Source organism: Chelmon rostratus, chromosome 4, assembly GCF_017976325.1.
Source record: "Chelmon rostratus isolate fCheRos1 chromosome 4, fCheRos1.pri, whole genome shotgun sequence".
Lineage (NCBI taxonomy): Eukaryota > Metazoa > Chordata > Actinopteri > Chaetodontiformes > Chaetodontidae > Chelmon > Chelmon rostratus.
Genome location: NC_055661.1, coordinates 4,614,743 through 4,635,088, shown reverse-complemented (window position 1 = coordinate 4,635,088; position 20,346 = coordinate 4,614,743). Strand labels below are relative to the sequence as shown.

The window sequence follows — 20,346 nt, the reverse complement described above, 5'->3', positions numbered from 1 at the left end:
GGAAGTCTGTGGACAGCCAGACATTACACTCATGTGATTATTCAGTCCAGTCTCAAAATGTATTGCAGGGTGGACTGGTGTTTCACACAGGAGACCCATGTTAAACCAATAGTAGGTCAGTGTTACTTTCTTAATGGAGGTAGTTATTTTGAGCCAAACCATGATCTTTCTCCAAACCTAACCAAGCAGTTCTGGTACCTAAACTTAATCAAACTGTGACCGTGTGACATGTTTCTCAGCGGGCTTTATTTTGTCAGTGGAACTGGACGTAGTATAATTATTGTGACTGACTTGACCGCTGAATGAGAAGGTGTTGTTTTCACAACTCGCCGACACAAAACGTGACACAGACACGGTGAGTGCCGGGTGTATTAATACGCTTTGGCGTGATACCGGCTTGGATTATTCAACATGTCATTCCAAAACCATGTGCTGTAATGAGCATCTTCATCCCTTTTCCTTGTTTACAAATCAGAATGGTTTAAGTAGGGCTGCAACTAATGATCATTTTGTTACAGATAAGGTCGCTTAGAATACATCTGTCAAACATCAGGAAACAGCAAAAAAAAAAAAAAGAGCCCAAGATGATTACTTCAGATTGCTTTTGTTTTTATTAAACGAACTCCCCAAAACCCAAAGATTTTTCATAAATTAAGAAGAAGAAAAAAAAGCAGCAGATCCTCACTATGGAGAAGCTGAAACCATCAAATCTTTAGCTTTTTGGCTTGAAATTTAACTGCAATGATTAATTGATTATCAGAATAGTTGACCCTTATTTTTGTCAATGGACTAATCATTTAATTGGCTTTTCAGATGTAGATTAAGGAAGAAAACACCTGAGAAAGAAAGAAGTAATGTTGATGGCCTGGCCATGTTAGAGCTCAATGTGAAAGTGTGTTTTCATTCTCTGACCTTGAAGGAGTGCAGCTATATCTAACCCCTATCCCCTGAGCGATGTGTCTCTGCTCACAGTCCAGTTTAAAGAACACCTAAATAGTCCTCATGAGCAGCACCTCCCATCTGTGTGGTTCTCTTTTCGACACCCCCGTCTCCCCTCTCCTCAAGCTGCCCCCCACCCCCCGCGCTTTTTCTCTTAATACCCCGACACATTTGTCTGTGTCTCCCGGTGGGTTTGTACATCACCCCCTTGTCTCTCACTCAGCGGCTAAAACAGAAGTTGAGGGTCGGCGTCCGACCGGCTGATAGGGGTCCATCACTCACTGGCCCAAAAGAATCAGCAGCGTGATGGATGCGCACCATGCTGACACCTGCAACCAGAACCTCAGTCCTGGTTTAATCTACACCACTGACCCGGCTCTGCTCCCTGTGTGTGTGTGTGTGTGTGTGTGTGTGCGTGTGCGTGCGCGTGCGCGTGTGCGTGCGTGCGCGCGCGCATGTGGTGACTGACGTACAGTACCGCAGGGCCCTGCGTCTTCAACAAGTCCTTCAGTATGATGAATCAAAGTCAACCAATACGCTGCAGGTCCACACACCAGCTCTTCTTTCTCAAGATGACGTTCAGTGCAAGAATGTTGTGAGCCAAGACATCCAAGACGGAAACTATTTCTGAGTGTAACAACAGCTTGGCAACAAAATGATAACACAGTTCAGAGGACGACAAGACCAGGATGTTTATTTTTAATACATTAATTATTATAATAAATTACGAAAAAAGGTAAATACAAAAAAATGAAACTAAAAACATGGATCCTTTTCTTTCCCATGTCGACAACAGTTTTGAGGTCAGTGAGGTCAGTGTTCTTAAACCTTGTAAAGACCTCCATGTCATAGTCAATACAGCATTCAAAAATCAGAACAACAACAGGACCCATTAATAGCCAACTGCACATGTCCTTCCCCTCTTTCTTGTCTCTCCCTGACAGTCTGCTGTCTTTTTGCTGCCCCCCCACCCCTGGGGCTGCTTACTTGCTTTGGGGTCTTGACGTGTATCGTCCGGGGCAGAGGTTCACATCCCTTGTGGAATCTTGTCTTACCCTCTAGGGCTGCACTCACTTAACCTTCAAGTGCCCCAGTCACACTTGGAAAAGGTTTTATGAGACACTCTCGCCCACCCCCCCCAAGCTTATTCACTCTCACAAACACACACATACGCGTTCTATACTCACAAACAGATGCACGTAATGTATGTAATAATGGCAACCCTTAAGTGGACAAAGCCCCGGGCTCTTCCTCTTGATGCGTCTAATGGGATCTACTGATTGACAGCTGCAGTCATCCCTTTGACTAAACACGACACTTGTGTGTGTGACACACACGTCATGGGACAAGACGTGAAATGTTCATGCCAAATCCCAACCTGATGGAGTCCTGATCACCACTAAAGATTTGGTCTGCTCTCAGGGTTGGGGTCAGGGTCAAGGTCGAGTTCACAGGAAATGTGTGTTTTCATCATGTCTTATTTACATTATTGATGTACTTTATGGCTACGGGAGCATATGGCTACTCTGGAAAAGCATACATAGGGGCTATTATCATTGAATTATTCATCAAGGATGTTGTCGAGTCTCATTCATCATCATTCAACAATTGGAAAATTACTTAGACATGGATGGTGCTCGTAGCATGTAGAAATTGTTTTTGATCAGATGTTGATTTTCACACAGTTTTTGAATGTACAGTAGAGACATAATCAAATGATATAAGTTTAATGCTGATAACACATGACACTCAGGATAAATTGCTCATCTCATCACTGTAAAATCATGGTTATGTGGCCTTAAGTTAAATTCCAGACCTTGGAAAACCTGTTTAACCTGTCTATCTGAAGCTCACCAGCTAGCATTTTGTATCTCATTTGTTTAGTGTACAAAATAGAAATGTACAAATGACAGATTGTGGTTCTCTTTAGGGTTAGGTGGAGTAACTATGTCTCAGAACTCAGCTATCATTTTAGCACTAGTGTTAATAATCTTGAGCAACTACCAGTCCTACTGCACACTGCACACTGCACACAGATATTATTGTTCTTTCTAAAGTCATTTTTTTGTGGACTTTCAAAGACGTCTAGTATCCCATTATTTCTTTAAGAAGCTATAAAAAACCACTAACACTATATGGTATAGCCATAGCAACAACCTACCAGCATGAGTTTGTGTGTGAGGCTGAGTGGAAGAATCCCCCCTCTCCTGGTCAGCCTGACGTTCCCTGGGTCAGCTGGTATATGTTACATCTGATGGCTCCACTGCGATGATGGACGAGGCCACAAGCCAGCAGCCCACTCAACATCACCACTACCACCACCACCACCACCCTCTGTTCCAAAACACTCTTTCCCCTGAACACGCCTCTTTGTGGTGACATCACCACCACACCGGCTGACAGCTGGTGGCATGCACCAGGGGCCTCCTGTGTCGGTATGTGGCCCCACACAGCCATCAGCCTGTCAGTCCGTGTCAGCTCTTCCACATACACACTAATGGAGCCCCTGAGCACCTCTAAAAGGTGTATCAGGTCCATCTTACAGAAATACTTTGTTAAATATAATACTGTTTATTCTCCGTCGTCTTAACTTACTGGCAAGTGTTAATTCGATCATGTCACAGGACAGAATTGAAGACAATTGATTAATGTTAAGCCGACCGTCTGTCATCACGATTATAGTAACACCAGTTCTCTGAAGGCAGTTCTGTTTTTAGTCTGCAGGAACCTGAATCAAGTCCATACTGTATGTAGTATTACTGGAAGGATTAGAAGAACATGTACCGCAACTTAAAGCTGCACTGCTCATTATTTTTCATCTAAGAATTAAATCTAATGAATATTCAAGGTGTCACTTGATGATTTCATAGAGAATTATCTCACTATAATCTGATCAAAGTCCATGTACCAAAAAGGCATTCATACATTTTCCTTATTGCAAGTGTAGAGGACAGTTTGCAGGAGTCTTTTTTTTCCACTCTGGATGTGTAATTTTATTTTAATTTTTTTTAAATAATAGAATATAGTCACTATATATCAGTAATATGTGATGGCTGTGTGTCGTTGGCTCCTCTGCCCCTTTCTGATGAAAAAGGCAATAAAAGCAGCTTTAAAGGCTGTAACAAGTAATGCCCTGCTAGGACTTGTTGTGAAGAAGGTTTTCCATCCATTGAGCCACGAGAAAAAGCATATAAATTACTAACGCAAGTTATCAGCACATCTGCAGCATGTTTCACGACCATGTGACAAAGCAGTACAATGCAATGTGCTCTGGCAGGTACTGGCTTTTTGAGGCCAATACCAGCATCAGTATGAGTTTTACATATCTTAAGCCTTATCTTTGACCGTTTTGTACCAGCCCAGACATTAAAACCAGTATATTGGTGATAAGTTAAAATCGTCTCATATAAATGTTGACAGAACTAAAATACGTATGTTGCCGTGTTGAATGTCAGCAGCTAACAAGAACTAAACTTGGATCCAATCCTTTTCTTGGCAGTCTAATTCTTGCTAAATGCTCCATATATACACTACATGTACATCTATCAAGCCACGACATGACCACAGACATCCGGACCCTGACCTGACAGCAGGTCAGGAATTATAAATGGATCGACATCCTGCAGCAGTGAACCCAGTGACTTGGAAATCTCGTTTTCACCTTGGAAAACGAGGTACATTATGAGACTTTACAGACAGAGTGACTCTGGCAGTGAGTTGTGGTGTATGGACATTTGTGAACATTTGATAATCTCCTCCATTGTCTTTAATTTTCCTGAAACATGATGTTAAACTTGTTCATGTGCAACATCTCCTGCAAAGCTCAATTCTACATATGCAGGAATATACTCCAATGAGTTATGGGATGCAGTATTTTTCAGACCGTGGAACACAGTCCTCTGTTGACAGGGTGGAGCATCAAACTATGTTGATATCTCTGGGTAGTCTGTCAGAGAGTATCACTGGGTGTCAGACACGCAGAGATCATATTATCATAACCGCGCTGGCTTAAACTGGGTTATTAAATTGTGGTAACTCTCTTGTTAAGTCTGATGTTAGTGTGGCGCCGCTGTCTTCTGTAAGAGCGCTGGAGCACTGGAGTCAGAAGATGAGCCCCAGGGGATGGGAACATGGGATGGCAGGGGAACAGGCACTGTCAATAATAAGATTTATTATCCATCGGGTCGTCCCAGGGAGGGGGCAGACGGAAACCGCTGTTCCCTGGAATTAGCCGTCAGGTATGTTGGGGGGATCACTGGGGGGATCCCTAAGAGGATGGAAGAGGGGGTGTGCGGTGCAGTGGCCTGTCAGTAGCCCCAGTCAGAGGGCTGAGGATAGAGAGAGAGCGCAGGGAAGTATCAAAGCACTGAAGTGGAAGGCAACTTTAGTGAAAGTTTAGTCCACACGGCTCAGTCATCTTAGGGATGTGACTCTAAAGCTGCATCTACTTTAGATAAAGGAGGAAAAAGCAACCTTTGATTTTGTTTTGAAGGGTTGGTATACCCAAATTACATTTAGCGTCTCTAGCCCTCCAGATTATCATTTCATTTGATCTCCAGCAGTTAACTTTTTACCAATACAAATTGTTGTCAAACTGAAAGAAATAAGACACATGTTGTCATTTTCCACTGTTGAATGTATCTCTGATGATGTCTGTTCACATTGAGGTCTATGAATTATCCAGAAAAAGGACACTGATTCTTGAAGAAGGGTGTGACTTAACCAAAGTAACTTGATTGCAGAAACACTTACTGTTGTTTTTTACAACATTGTCAAAAAGATGTTAATGAAACTAAGGAACAAAGTAACTTATCAATCAGAAATAATCAATGAAGTCATTACTTCTGCCATTTCTTAAAAGCAAAAATGCCACTATTGACTGGTTGCATGCAAACGGCACGGTTGCATGTAAATATGATCTGGTTTCCCAGTCTTCTTCAACAGTAAAATGAGCAAGCGATGTCCCTGACGACTAATTTAGAATTAGTGTAGTTGACTTGACTAAATGTAAGAAAAAACCCTTAAAAAAGTCAGCATTTAGCACAGTTTCATCTAAAAGGTTAAACATTGTCTAACATTCTTCAAATCCAGATCGCATTTTAAATGCTGCTGAAATGTGTGGCCCTTTGCGCCCTGCATCAGGTCAGGGGTTTGGTGCCACTCCACGTGTCGTGGAAGATTTCAGTGTTCCGGACAAATAGGAGAAATTCCAGTGAAATATTACCTGTGTTTGTAGACCCTATTTTTCCATGTTACTGTGTGTAAGAGACTAAATGTGACACCAATTTTAAGAAATTGGTCCAGCATTGAACAAGCGCGCTTCAGCCAGCTGCAATGTAATCCTTCCAGGCATTTGAGCTCCGTCGATGTACGTCCAATGAAAGTGTTTGTTTTTGCTACTGACAGGCTCAGATTGTTTTTTTAAGTGGCTCACAACATTTTTGTTAAAAACAAAGAATACATAGAATAAAGAATATTTTCCCATCTAACTCAGGAATGATTTTCACTGGGCATTATACCCACAGAGATTACAATATGTTGGATTTAAACAGATTTTCCCTGTAAAGGTGTAACAGTAATTACTAAATGACATAATCCCTGCTGTCCTGTATGAACACATTGTCCTATGATTTAAATCTGCACATTATAAAGTAATGATAAGTTTAACCAGCTACCATGTCTGGTGATGACTGGCGAGGGTAGCTACATTTAGTCGTCTAGTTGACTAATGGCGCACACCCATGAAGTGAATATTTTTTAGATTTGCATCGTTGGTGAAACGAAACAAGCAATTTGAAGATGTCACCTTGTGCTCTGGGAAACAGTGATAGGAATTTTGTGGAACAATTAATTGACTTGAGAAAACAATTGGCTGATTCATCAATAATAAAAATAATTGTTTATTGAAGCCCGAAAAGAAAAAAAAAAGTGCATCAGATAAGTGGCTGATATGCTGTTTGGTTTATCAGGAACTGATACTGATCCAGCAGATCCAGGCGGTGCATGTCCCCTTTTGTGCAGGAGTGGAGGCACAGATCACATGCACAGGACCTTAAAACCTGAGCCAGTAAAACCAAAAGTATCTGCGTGGATAGATTCCACCACAGTGAGAAAATATGTTGAACCGACCCTTTAGTGTGGAGCGTGCGGCGACTAGAGTAGATTATCTGCGGATTCACAGCGGCGAGGCAGCGAGAGATGAATGGACAGCCTGTGAGCTGCATGCGTCTGCAAATGGTGTCTTCACAGCACGGGGCGCCGCTTCGTTCGCTCCCCCCGCACTGCAAGGCAGGCCACTGTCAAAGGTCTATTAAGGGAAGATTGAGACCCCAGGTGTATATGTGAGTAAGAGTGTGTTTGTGTATGAGTGTGTGTTCACATGCTCATTGGTCATAGTCCTGTAGTGGAAGATTGAGACCCCATTGCTCGCAGAGCCACTCAAGCAACACAACCTGCAGTGGTTTACAATCAGAGCAACACCGTCCATCCATCCCTGCTGACACACACACACACACACACACACACACACACTGTGGGATACTCACCAACAGTACAGCTCACTATAGATGTCATTAAACAGCAGCCAAGGTGGAACCGCTGTGTGACAGCATCATGGACATGGTGTGTGTCATGACGTTGGAACGGGGGTTTAGAGGCATATTGAGGTGCAGGTCAGGGATCCCGGGTGGAGGGTGTGAGGGGGGTGTACACGAGGCTGCAGGGTGGGAATCGTGGCAGCACCTTTGACAAGCCCTATTTGTCATCTGCCAGGACGCCCAAATAGCTCTGACTGCAATACGGATGGATTGTGGGACAAGAAGTGACTACAAGCCTGGCAACTAATCCTGTAAAACCCCCTCCACCTCCACCCATACACTCTCTCTTGCTCTCTCTCTCATGCTATCTCTGTTGTTTTTTTTTACTCTCTTTCATAACCCAAGAAACACCTTTTTCGCCACTAGTGAAGTAACTATAGTAACTATGATGCAGTTCAAACCACTATCACTTTATTAATAGCTATATTTTTAATTTTTGAAATAACCATTAGCCTGGGTTCATTAAATGATACTTCTGGTTTCTCACAACTTGGGTCATATTTTCATAGTTTTGACCCTCATTTCTGTCAGCTCTGAAAACATTTACTCACTAAAGTCATTGCAGAGATCTGTGAACAAGGAAACATTGCTAACATTCAGCCTAACAAACATGAGTAGATGACCAGCCAGGCTTTAAATAAGATATAGTTTAGCCAGATTATGTAAAACAGGTGAATTCAAACACGAGACTCAAATTGGAATTAACACAAAATACACTTTCATTTCAACAACACAAACATTTTTAAACTGAGTGCATGATAAATACATAATGGATAAAAGATAAGTGTGGGGTAAGACAATATGAAGTGTGATAGAAAAATAATGGACAAAGTGAAGTCAAAGAACTCCATGACACAAAGCTTGGGGGCATTTCCATCCACCAAGTGGGACTATTATTGCACATCAAGACACCCACTGTGTTCTCACACCATTGACTGAAGGGAAATGATGGTGGCTATGTTCTGATCATAGGCTGTTGCTCTTAACTGGTGTTTACTCATTTTAATTCATGATAAAGTCGGGTTGTTGCTTTCTGCAGTTTAACATGCCTCGTGCTCAGGACAGTGATTCAAACTGTCATCTGGATCTTCATTTCAGGTCACAGTTTTAATGGCCACCTGCCAGCCAATCAGAATGGCACTGGCCTGCTGCAGCATGGAATTATAACCATATAAAGCACGTTTATAGACACGAACATGTAATGTAGTGTTCATGTACAAGACGCAGCGTGTTCCTGTGTGTGTGCGCTAAGCATGCAGTCAGTGTTCCAGCAGCCCCCCAGCTCGCAGCGATTTGTTCAACAGTAAATGTTTGTCTGAGATGAATTCTCCAACTGATCCGGAGCTGCATCCCGGCTGACAAATGAAACCAGCGCCCGAGGGGAGGAAGAGCGAGGGGGAGGAGTGGAGAGCGGAGCCGGAATGCGTAGAAGTGGATATCGAATCATTTTATTGTTTGTTACCGCGGCCCTCGTGGACACGGTATGTTATTGGACGCTAATTAAAAGCGTCGACAATCCTGACAATTGGCAATTAAAGACTTGTGAAAGAGGTGGTGGGAAACGAGCTCCTCGCCGAGTCTATCAACTCATTTGTTACCCTCTCTCTTCACTCTGTCTTTCCTTTACTCATTAGGAAGACAGAGTGCTGTCACTGACCACCACAGTGAATGATTGGTAGAAGGTAGTGCAGATAATGACATGCAAGAGGGTTTTTTTGGGGGGTGGAATAATTTAACAGAATATGGTGAGCAACTGATTCATGTTGCATTAAATCTTGCTTTTCAGGCTGTAGTAGTGGAAGCCTTCTATCTTACCATGAAGTGCCATGCAGCTTGTGGCAAATTCATTTATACAAGTCTTTTTATAAATGTCATTTTCCTCTAAGCTTTTAAATCATGCCTGTGAAAGCTTATTGATAAGGATATTTCCAGTTTACTACACCACCTGAGGTTTAGTTGATGGGAGGATTTAGCTTTTACGTCAAAGGAAAAGTGACAGATTGTGATTTTAAAAACGTTTGTTCACATATTAGACGTATGCCAAAAAATAGCTGACCAATTAGTGCAGGGAGACAAGATCTATGCTTGGAAAATGTATAAAATGTTTTATTTCAGTGTTTCTTTAAGTATTGGACACAGACTGGCCCATGTAGTCTTTGATCTTGGTGAACCGATGTGAACAGGGACCGCGATGCAAATTCTGTTCTGCGTGCGAGTCTGTCACCCAGCGCAGGCCATCATAAAACACCATGATGGATACACAGCCAAATAAATAAATAAATAAATAACCACACTTAGTCCTCTCTTTTTTTCTGTCCCGATCTTTCTACTCTTCCGCCTCTTCTCTGATGGATCTGTAAAATGATATAACGAATGAGACTTAAAGTGAGGAGGAGAGAGGGAGACGAGGCAGGAGGGATGAAGGCAGCGAGGAAAGAGACAGAGGATATGATTTATTAGGCTCATAAAAATTCTGCCTTTGTTATTCCCTCTCATTTTTATATGTGAAGCTTATTAAAGACCACACCTGCCAGAGTCCACAGACAAACTTGTGTGTGTCTGTGTGTCTATACACAGTTTTAAGCATTCAAAATGATGTGTATATGTGCGTTTGTTCACTTACCGACTGGATGTTGAACTGTTTCTGTTTGTTTGTGTGTGTGATCGGATTTTCATTTGCAGACTTTTATACTGATCCGTCAACTTTGCTGTGCTCAGGTCTCACCCCCTTCTCCCACCGTGGGCCCGCCGGAGGCCACCGGAGCCCCGCCTTTCAGCGCGTGTTCAGGACACACGACGGCATGGTGACCTGCTCGGGCTCCAGCACCAGACACGCCCTCCACTACAACCCCGCCCTGTCTTGGAGAGCCAAGAGGATCCAGTCTGCCAGGTAATCCATGTTCACAAAGACAAATGCACACAAACCTCCTGCTGGTCTGGCTGTAATGTCTGTCAGTGGCCAGTATCCCTCAGTGCAGGGCAGTGGCCTGTCTTTCATGTCACCGTCATGTGCAGCACGAGTGGAAGAGGCTGGAGATTTATGGTGCTCATTTTTACACAGTAGATAACCCAGAGAATAAAGCATTTACACCACTGGCTCCTCACATTAATTTACTGTACACCAGCAGGGAAAGCTTCTCACCCAGGACAGATACACAGAGGGAGGAAGGGGGTGGGTGGGTCTGTTTCTTAATGTCATTAAACCCCCCCTCCTCTTTTTTTTTCTTTTCTCCTTCCCATTTATCTTTCATCCCCTCTGTCTCAGCACTCACTCCTCCATCATTCTCATATTGTCACTTGAGGTTTAATCCACCAACGAGTCTTCATTGCTGCAACTAATGACTCATTCATTCTTGGTTTTGTTAAATTCACAAATCAAATCAGCTTAAACACATGCAATATAAACATGTATGAATGACGATTCTATACTCCTTTAAAAGTGCTTAATTTTCAGCATATTGTGGTGTTTCATCTACAATCATGCAAACCAAAAATCTTTCGCTCTTTGACATAAGACGAACCTCTCATCTTGTTTGTTGTCTCCTGACATCGAAATTAGCATGCATTGAATAATCATGATCAAAACAGACAGTCCAAGCTATTGTGAGCTGCTGGTAAAACAAGCAAGGTGACAGTATAAATTGATTGCTGTGGGTATAAAGGAATACTGTAAACTTAATTTGTCCCAATTACATTTACACTAACTAACTAATTTGGATATGATTATGAAGGCTTTGAGAGTTTTGAATTTTTGGTTTAGTTACCTCGAAAGTGCTTGAATTTTAGTGCTAAAAAGCTGTACAAACTTCAATTCTTTATCTCTAAACTGTTTCATTTTAATGTAATTCAGTCCAGTGAAACGTTCATTGCACTTTCCAAAATCAAATTGCTTGTTTTGGTTGACAGTTGAAAGTCCAAAAGAAAATCACTGTACAATGATGAACAAATCGTTTCAGCACCAGTCTATAAATAAAAGAATGTGGAGTCTTATATGCCTTGTGTATAAAATGTATACGTAGTCCAACAACATACAGAGCTGAGAAGATCTCATCTCTCAGCATACAGAGTTAATTCATGTTTATGAGGTGACAGCCATCAAAGTGATTCCTCCTCTGTGGCCTTATCACTATACAAAAGACCCACAACAATGACGCTCACTAAGCCACTGGTGTTGAGCTTGTTTCCCTGCAGGGCTACGTGCTCTGATTGTGAAAACTCTGAACATGTTGTTGTGGTTAGTTTTGATGATCTGTTAATGTGTAGAGAATTAACAGGGCGCTCTTCCTGGCTGAGGTCTGTGACACACACACTTACAAACTACAGAGGGTGTAGAGTGGCTCTGTCTGTTCTAGCTATCGTTGAATCAGTCATTGAGTTTATTGTTGTAAATTGTGAAAAATGTTTGTAGTAGGATCCTTTTTTCATTTCTTTTTTTTTTTTTCGACCAATAGTTCAAAACACACAGATTTTCAATTTGTAACAGCAAATCCTCACATTTAAGAAGCTGGAACTTAAAATAACTGATAATCGAAATTTTAATCCTCAAAAACTTTATATGGGAGTCCTGGGAATCCTCAATATATTGTCCTTTAAAGGGTTAAAAAAAAGAAGTTTTTCTTTCTTACCCTTTGCGTGGTGTCCAACCAGTTTACCTTCAAAAACTTCCACCTCTGAAACCAGTCGACACCCCGGCACAGTGAGAGTAAATGAAACTTTAAAGCGTTGAAAAATGACACAATGACATTTGGGAAAACTCATCAGTGGCCTGTCTCCCCAGAAGTCCCTTGTATTTGTCAGAATTCACAGATATTTTCTTTGGTTGTGGCGCTTGTTTACAGGGAGGACTGTGGATTATCTACATACTTTCAAGCAGCACGTTCTGCTCTTTGAGTTTGGTCAGACAATGAGCTTACCGCTTATGTTTGACACTTAGTGGACATATATAACATAATTGCATGGTTTGGCACACCATGCGCTAGAATAACACCCGTTACACCCCAAAAATTTAAATCCAAACCTAAGTACATACTAATAACACTATCTGCAGTGTGGAGTGTTAAATTGTCTTGTTTGAATTTAGCTCAACTTACTCTTTGAGTTGTCTTTTGGTTGGGTACGTCCATGTAGCCCTTTATACTGAATGCATTTTCGTGCCTGTGTGTGTGTGTAGGTGATGGGGGGTTCATTTGTGTAATCCAGATTTGGTGAGACACAGCCTGGACGGTGGCTGGACTCAGCCTCTGGTGACTTATTACTATTCATTTAGCTGCTGCAGTAAATATTGATTCATCAAGGGATTTTCAATTTGAGCCCCATGACATCTTGTGAAATATCACCAAGTGTGTAGAAATGAGGAAAGAGATAGGGAGGGAGGGGGACAGGTCGGGTCCCCCGGGATAGTGGATCACCCACCCACCCGTGCACTCCTTTCTAATGCTTACCTATCTGTTTAACTCCAAAGACACTCCACTTTTATCAGTTTGAAGCTATTGAGTGGAGCATGAGCTCATATTCTCTGCTCTTAACTACTGAGTGCTGCTCTTCATCTTTGGCCTATCAGACCCACTGATCCCTGTCCTCATATGTTCTCTGCTCTTATCTCCGGTGCCGGCTCACCGCTGAACCCCCCACTCAAGCCATGCATCTATAACGAAATCCCAGCCTTGCATGGTGGTCCGGAGGTTCCCAATGTCTTGAAGCCGGGCAGCCTGTGTGGATTCTAAACCTCACTGTTAAAGGATAACTTTCGTTTTTTACAACCTGGACCTTATTTGTAGCATTAAATACGCCCATTTACTCACCCAGACAACTTTGGTGGCATTTGGAGTCGTTTTGAAGAAATTAGCCCCAGAGGAGCGGCGCGTATATCCGTATAATGCGAGTACTCGGGGCACCCATGCGCAGCCTCTATATAACGCATAATCTGCGGCGAAACTCGTTCATATTCCAATATTTTGTTATGATATGCTGGTGCTATTCCCCTCTGAGCCGGCAGTCGGCTAGTTTAGCTGTAGTTTGGCACAGCTATGGTTCGTTATTGCGTATTCGTAGCCGACCGCCGCAGAGTTAGCCGTGTTGTGGCTGGCTGCTCGCAGCGCCCGGCGTTCGGTAATGACATCATCCACGTCAGAGGTAGTTATCTTGAGACGCCGGATGTTGATAACATGCCACCACGGGCTCAGGGGAATAGCACCAGCATATCATAACAAAATATTGGAATATGAACGAGTCTCGCCGCAGATTATGCGTTTATAGAGGCTGCGCATGGATGCCCCGAGTACTCGCATTATACGGATATATGCGCCGCTCCTCTGGGGCTAATTTCTTCAAGACGACTCCAAATGCTACCAAAATTGTCGGGGTGTCTAAATGGTCGTAATTAATGCTACAAATAAGGTCCAGGTTGTAAAAAGCGAATGTTATCCTTTAAAAGAAAAAGTTTAAAGAAAAATTTTTAAGTATCCATTTTTCAAAGTTATCCAGAAATCAAGCTGCTCTGTCATGATAATCAAAGAGAACTCAGATGCTGCGTGGAGCCTTTTTATGCTCTCATTTCCTCATTCCGTCTTCTCTCTTGCGTGGACATGGAAAGCAGAGATAATGCTGAATGATGTGGCTTGTGTCAAGTTTTAATAGCAGGTGAACTTCATTGAGTTTCAACTCAAAACTTGATAAATCCTTCTCTTTCACTACAGAGGACAGAGCAGAAGGAACAGACAGGGCCTTTACGTTCTCTACTTTTAAGAATCACACCAGTCTGTTGTCAGTGCGTGATTTGTTTATCTATACCGCATCTTTCAAACACTGAGACAGTTCATACTGCTGTATATAAGATCCTGGGACAGATCAAATCAAACATTGAAGAGGGAAATAATCAGTCGCACATTTTCACACCACTCGCCAACTTCACTGTTTAAACCCTCTCAACCATCTCCCAGACCCATAGGATGTGGATCCATACCCAGCATGCAGTGCTCTTACCTGTTTTCAGCCAGAACGAACGTGGCGGGTGATTTAGTGCCGGGCGGCAGTTTGAAGGGGTGGGGGAATCGGCTGCAGTATTTCAACCCCCGCCACCAGAAAATAGATATAATCTCAACATTAACTCCATTAATAGTAGCAGGAGTTGAATTAAGAAAGCCATAAAGCATGAACACTGGAGGATAAATTACAGCCCAGCCCTCCCTTCATCTCTCTCACATCCTCCCTATTTTTCTCTCCGCTGTCCCTTCTTTAATTTTCTATATCCACACGTTTGCTCTGTTGCTGTTCTGTTTTGTTTTCTCTCTTTGTATTTCTGACGCCTCCAACGTGACAGTTAACTATATTTGAGCATCTACACCACTGATCGTCTGCTGGCAGCCAGTGGGCCACACACGGCCCGCCAGAGCTCCCCATCCAGCCCGCAGAATATTAATGAATTCAGAAAATGTGCGCATCTAACATTATTCACCAGTGGAAGAGGTCCAGTCCGTCCTGAGAGTGATTGTGGATTAGCTTGCCAACCCCTGGCAATGACCCAAAAAGTCCGTAATTCATAGTTAGCTCATTCTACAGAGTCGGATTATTCTCCAACTCCCTCCTCTGCTTGTGGACGCACCGTCACCCGGCTCGGCTCCCAGGCTGACCATTCACTGGAGCCGTCAGCAGCGCGCTGGTCGGATTATGGGGGGTAACTCTGTAGGTGTCGGAGCATCACTAAGCCTGTCTGTTAGATGTAATGGAGTTGTCACTTGAGCTTGTTTTCGCTGGCCAACTGTTGTATTGAATCTCAAGCTGAGTATTTTTGTTTGTCTCCAGGGATCCTGTAGAGGAGTTTTTGTTCAAATCCGGACTCATCCATTGGTAGTTGAACTGTGGGTTCTGCATTGAGCGCTGGCTCCTTGGTGGAAGTTTAAGAGCATTTTTTAGTTTAGTATCTAGTTATCATTATGGATTTTCCAAGTTTTTTTTCTGTTCACACTGATATAGGATAAAAAAAAATAAAAGATTTATTATTATTTTTCATAAATGTTCAGCCCCCTCAGTGTCTGCCTAGAAAAGTTCTGGCCCTTCGACAAACCTAGCTGAGGACCCCTGATACACACACACACACACACACACTAGGTCCAGGCGCTCATCTCCTTTAGTGCTTCAGTATCGATCAGTACAGGATGTAAGAGACTCGGCAATAAAGTGAAGCAGTGCTCCCTCTTCTTCACTTCTCTCCTTCTTTTCCCGCATTCACTCCCCCATTCATTGCCTTTTATACCCCAATTCATTCATTTACTCATTACTTATCACATTAGTCATCCACCCGTCACCTACAGTTGTGTGTTATGATCTTCCTCTGCTGCTGCTCACACTATATTCTGCATAAATACTATCTGGGTTGCTTCTTAAGGTTGTTTCTACTCTAAAAGAGGATTTTGTTCATTATAGTCAGTTCCCTTTAAGTTAGATTTGATGGGATTGTGATGCATAATGACACTGCTTTGGTTTCCTTTAAGTGCCTAAAGAAGGGCAGCAGTCCTTCCTGTTAGAATTAGCCAGATGACTGTTTTTGCTGTGCTCTGTTTCAAGGGTAACTGTTTCCCAATATGAGCTTACTAATGCTTGGGTTGCAGACAAATAGACAAGGGCAGCATTATTCTGAGCAGTCGCGCGACCCTCCAAATTCTTCCCTGTCACTAAAACAAAAGTCGGATCATTCATCAACAGCGCCGGTAGTGCTGAATCGCGCTCTCCTTTATCTGTGCGTCGCATGGTCAGAGCAGTGCACGTGCACACACCTGCCTGTACACACACACACACACACACACACACACACACATAGTAGTCACAGGGGAGTTTCTGCATGCCCTTGCACCCTCCTGAATTTCTTCCTTTTCTCAACATATTCCTTCCTTTCTTTTTGGGGAGTTAACGTTCATTTACTGAGTCGTTATCTTTATGTTTTACAACACGACTAAATGAATGTAAACTACAGAAATGACTTCCTCCAGGCCTGAAGCAATTACTGGTAGTTGATAAATGGATTTAAGCCAGTCCAATGCTGACCATTCTCTGGTCCCAGCTTCTCCAGTGTGAGATTTTCTTCTTTTCTCTTTTTTATAATTAAAATTTGAATGTATTTGAGTATTTGACTTTTGGAACAAAGACATTTGAAGACCTAATTTTGGCCGTTTTTATTAACATTTTATGGACCAGATGACTACATGGTTAAGTCTTTCCTACTGATTAATTGATAATGAACACAAATACAATCCAATACTAAGTCAAGTCCACAGTAGGTAATATTTAACCTTTTCTGTCCTGCTAAAAAATAAAGAATTCAGAAATATAGACAATTTTTTAAACACTGGTAGTGGGCCGGTAGTGGCAGTTCAGCACTTCAGCAGTAAGTCTGATTCGTGTGCTCAGGCCTTGTAGCAGAAAGGAAGACAGTGGTCTATGATGTCTATACGATCTTCATGTTCATTACTGGGAACAGGCCAAGGAGAGTCTGGAGACACAGAGGAAAACACACATGTTCTTTAAATCATGTGATGACTTTTCTTTTTTTTTGTGATTGTTTGATTCTCATGTTGCTCACACAGTTTACTTTTGTTCTTCCTTCCTCTCCTCCTCTCTCATTATGGACAGATTACCTCATTGTAAAAGTAATCTGCTCCTGCAGAGGCTGCTCTCAATAATGTTGCCTGGCCTGAGGGTGAACCTCAACCACATGCCTGTATGCTCAGTTGCACTGTTAGCAGTTAACTATACAGTTAACACTAAGAGTCTGAGAGCTTCATTTCTACACAAATGATCCTTGCAGCACGCATTGGCTGAAAAAGTCAACTGGATAAAAACACTGATATGTTCGCAGTTGTATCAAGTCTGTGCTTATGTCTACCTGTTATAGTGCACATAGCTTAAGGTTTTCCACCTTAACCAGAAAATTCCTGTCCACATGTCATGATGACATTATGGCATTCTTGCCATATTTGCCAGACAACAAGATATAGAAAATAACTCACTGATATATGAGCAGAGAATAACGTTTATTGTTGCCATGCATACCTGCCAGGACGCCTTACTGGTCCCTTTTTCTTGCTTACAACAAAACTGTGCCATTTTGTTGGCCGAGTGAGCTAAGAACCATACAGGCTGGAACATGCATCACTCTCTGCACGTAAGTGAACGTGCGTGGGTGTCATGCAGACTTACACATGGCAGTTTTCTTTTATCCACTAGCACGTCCTGTTCAGTTCCAGTGTTCCATGTTGAACATTTGCTCCCAACATGAAGTTAGGTTATCCAGTCAGCTTACTTGTCATGCGGGGCTGTGCAGCACACTTTTTGAGAGGTATTTGTTGGCTCCTTTGTGGCCCATAGTTACCTATAAAACTCTTCTTTATGTAGATCTGAAGATGCATCAGGAATGTTTATGTATGACTGGAGTGGTGGGGATTTAGGGGATCTAAGGGTTGAACCCAGATGCAGACACACAGGGGGCGCAGACTCAAATAAACAAATTTATTAATCACAAAGAAAACCAAAACTCAGGGATCTATGATTAACACACACTAGGGAAAAGAGCTACACATAAAATGAAGGCAACAAAAGGGAAACACTGAGCAATTACAACACACAAAACACAATGGGGAATGGGTGAGACAAAGACAGCACCAGGAACTTACTGACATAGAACATAACCGGGCTTTTGACAAAGACAAGACTAACAACTTTTACATAAAACATAGCACGATTAAGACAATACTAGAAACACACACGCACATGAAACATGGCATGGACTTGAACAAGACAACACAAGGAAAAACACTTACTAGAGGGTCTATGGCAAAGGCAAGGGTTCTAGGGCAGTGGTGGGTAGCATAGACAGCATGGTGACGCAGACAACGACCCGACAAAGGCAGGGGGGAAGACACAGACTTACATACACAGGGCAGGAACACTAATGACACACAGGTGAAACACATCAGACAATCACAAGAAAAAAGTAAAGTAAGGTAAAGAAAGATAACTAAGAAACATAACATAAACCTTCAAAATAAAACAGGATGTGACAAAAACCAGACAAAAACAACACACAAGGGGAATCTTAAACAAAAAACCGGCGTGCACAGCACGGGTCATGACAATGTATAGCTGTATAGATATAATTTATTGCAAACATGTTAAACAGTAACATAAAAAGTTGTCCCATCATCATTTTCTGGTGACAATAATGCAAAACTGCATTTTGATTAAGGTATAGATATGAAACATTAGTAATCATATCATTTTAACCAGTAGTAAACACAAATGTGTGAGCCTGTGAGGTTAGGACACTAACATACGAACCCTGTGAGGAAGCATCCTAACACACTGGGTGTTACATCCCTGGTTACCCCCCTGACTGCAGCCCTGTGTCGGGGTTAACTGTCGTCAGTGTTAACTGTTCATGTCATATCCCCATTAACCTCCATTGTGGCTCTCCAGGCCGCCCGGTCCTTGTTTAAGCCTCCCTGGGTGGCAGTCAGCGCTCCAACATTAGCCTCCATTACAGCTCCCCTGGCTGCAGTTGCCCTGTGTAGGGCAGCCACTGATCTTGTATCAGTGAAACTGAGTGTCTGTGCCTCTGAGTTATGGCTTGCAGTCAGGTAGACCGTGTACGTGAACGCAGATGATGGCTGATATTTGCTCCGTTTTTTTCTTATTTGCAGCAGTGCAGCGGCTCTCTGCCGGCTGCAGCATGTTAAGGGTCCGTGTCAGTTGTTTTGTGCGCGGCGTGCAGTCGGGGTAACCCTCTCTTTTCTCTGTAATGGGAGGCATGAACTCTCGCTCTAAACCCATTTTCAGCCCATCTGAAATACGGCAGCAAATTACCTCCAGCGGCACCCTGCACACCAGCCCCAATCCGCCCCAAATAGAAGTGACAGGACAGCGCAATTTATCGCCATAACCCCTGCACCGCCCCACCACCACCCAGCAGCCCCATACACACTGCAGGCTCGCACGTACGGCCGCCACACACGTACACAAGTCCACTGACTGACTTCTGAATGGTGAGCATGTGTGTGTAGAGGCCTGTGATTGTGCGTACTGTACATACTGTAGGAGTGTGTTGTGATACTGTGTGTGTGTGTGTGTGGTCTCTACGCTCCAGTGTAGGGGCCAACCTCGCTGCCCTGGCCCCCTGCCCTGCCTATTATCTCATTGATTTCCTCCTCTCCTCTTTTCAATTCTCTCCATTTCCACACTGCCGTCCTTTCCATTAGAGGAGCAATTTAACAGAGTGCTGTGACATGGGAGGGAGGGGGGGGGGGGGGGGGTAGAGGATGGGAAACGTAAAGTGTGGAGGGGAGATCTAGTGGAAGAGCTTGAGGGAAGATAGGCAAAAGAGGGGTGGAACTGAGGGAGGGCTGAGTAGATAATATCATTCCAGCTCAGAGAACGACACAAAATTCACACAGTTAGTACACTGATCTTAATAGATAATTCTAATCATGTCAAGTTGTAATACAACAGAATTATCCTTTAAGGAATATATAACTTGAAGCTCATTTCATTATGAGTTCCAAAGATGTCTACTTATCCCATATTTCATCTGTTTGTCTCTGTTTTTCTTTTTCTGTCCCTCCTCCTCTCAGGAGTTTCCTTCAGAGCCGTCTGCGAGCTCCCCACTACAGACACCCGTCAGCCACTCAGCAGTGGAGGGGAAGCGGCATGTGCTGGATTCATGGCTCCCTGTACCGGGTGTCAGCCAATAAGCTGTCCCGCACCGTAGCATCCAGCATGTCGATCAACCGAACAGGTACCGTCCCTGAAATGTTCAACTCTGACA

General features: G+C 43.0%; 1 protein-coding gene across 2 annotated transcripts in view; it reads left to right on the top strand.

Moving 5' to 3' along the window:
- Positions 1-20,346, top strand: part of zc3h3 (zinc finger CCCH-type containing 3) — a 57,485-nt gene that overhangs the window by 19,768 nt on the left and 17,371 nt on the right. Inside the window, exons 4-5 of one of the 2 annotated variants that reach the window (XM_041935604.1) lie at positions 10,254-10,425; positions 20,153-20,316. In XM_041935604.1, the coding sequence (XP_041791538.1) occupies positions 10,254-10,425; positions 20,153-20,316 (336 nt within the window). Of the gene's footprint in view, positions 1-10,217; positions 10,426-20,152; positions 20,317-20,346 lie in introns of both variants that reach the window. The other variant, XM_041935603.1, reaches the window with a different exon arrangement.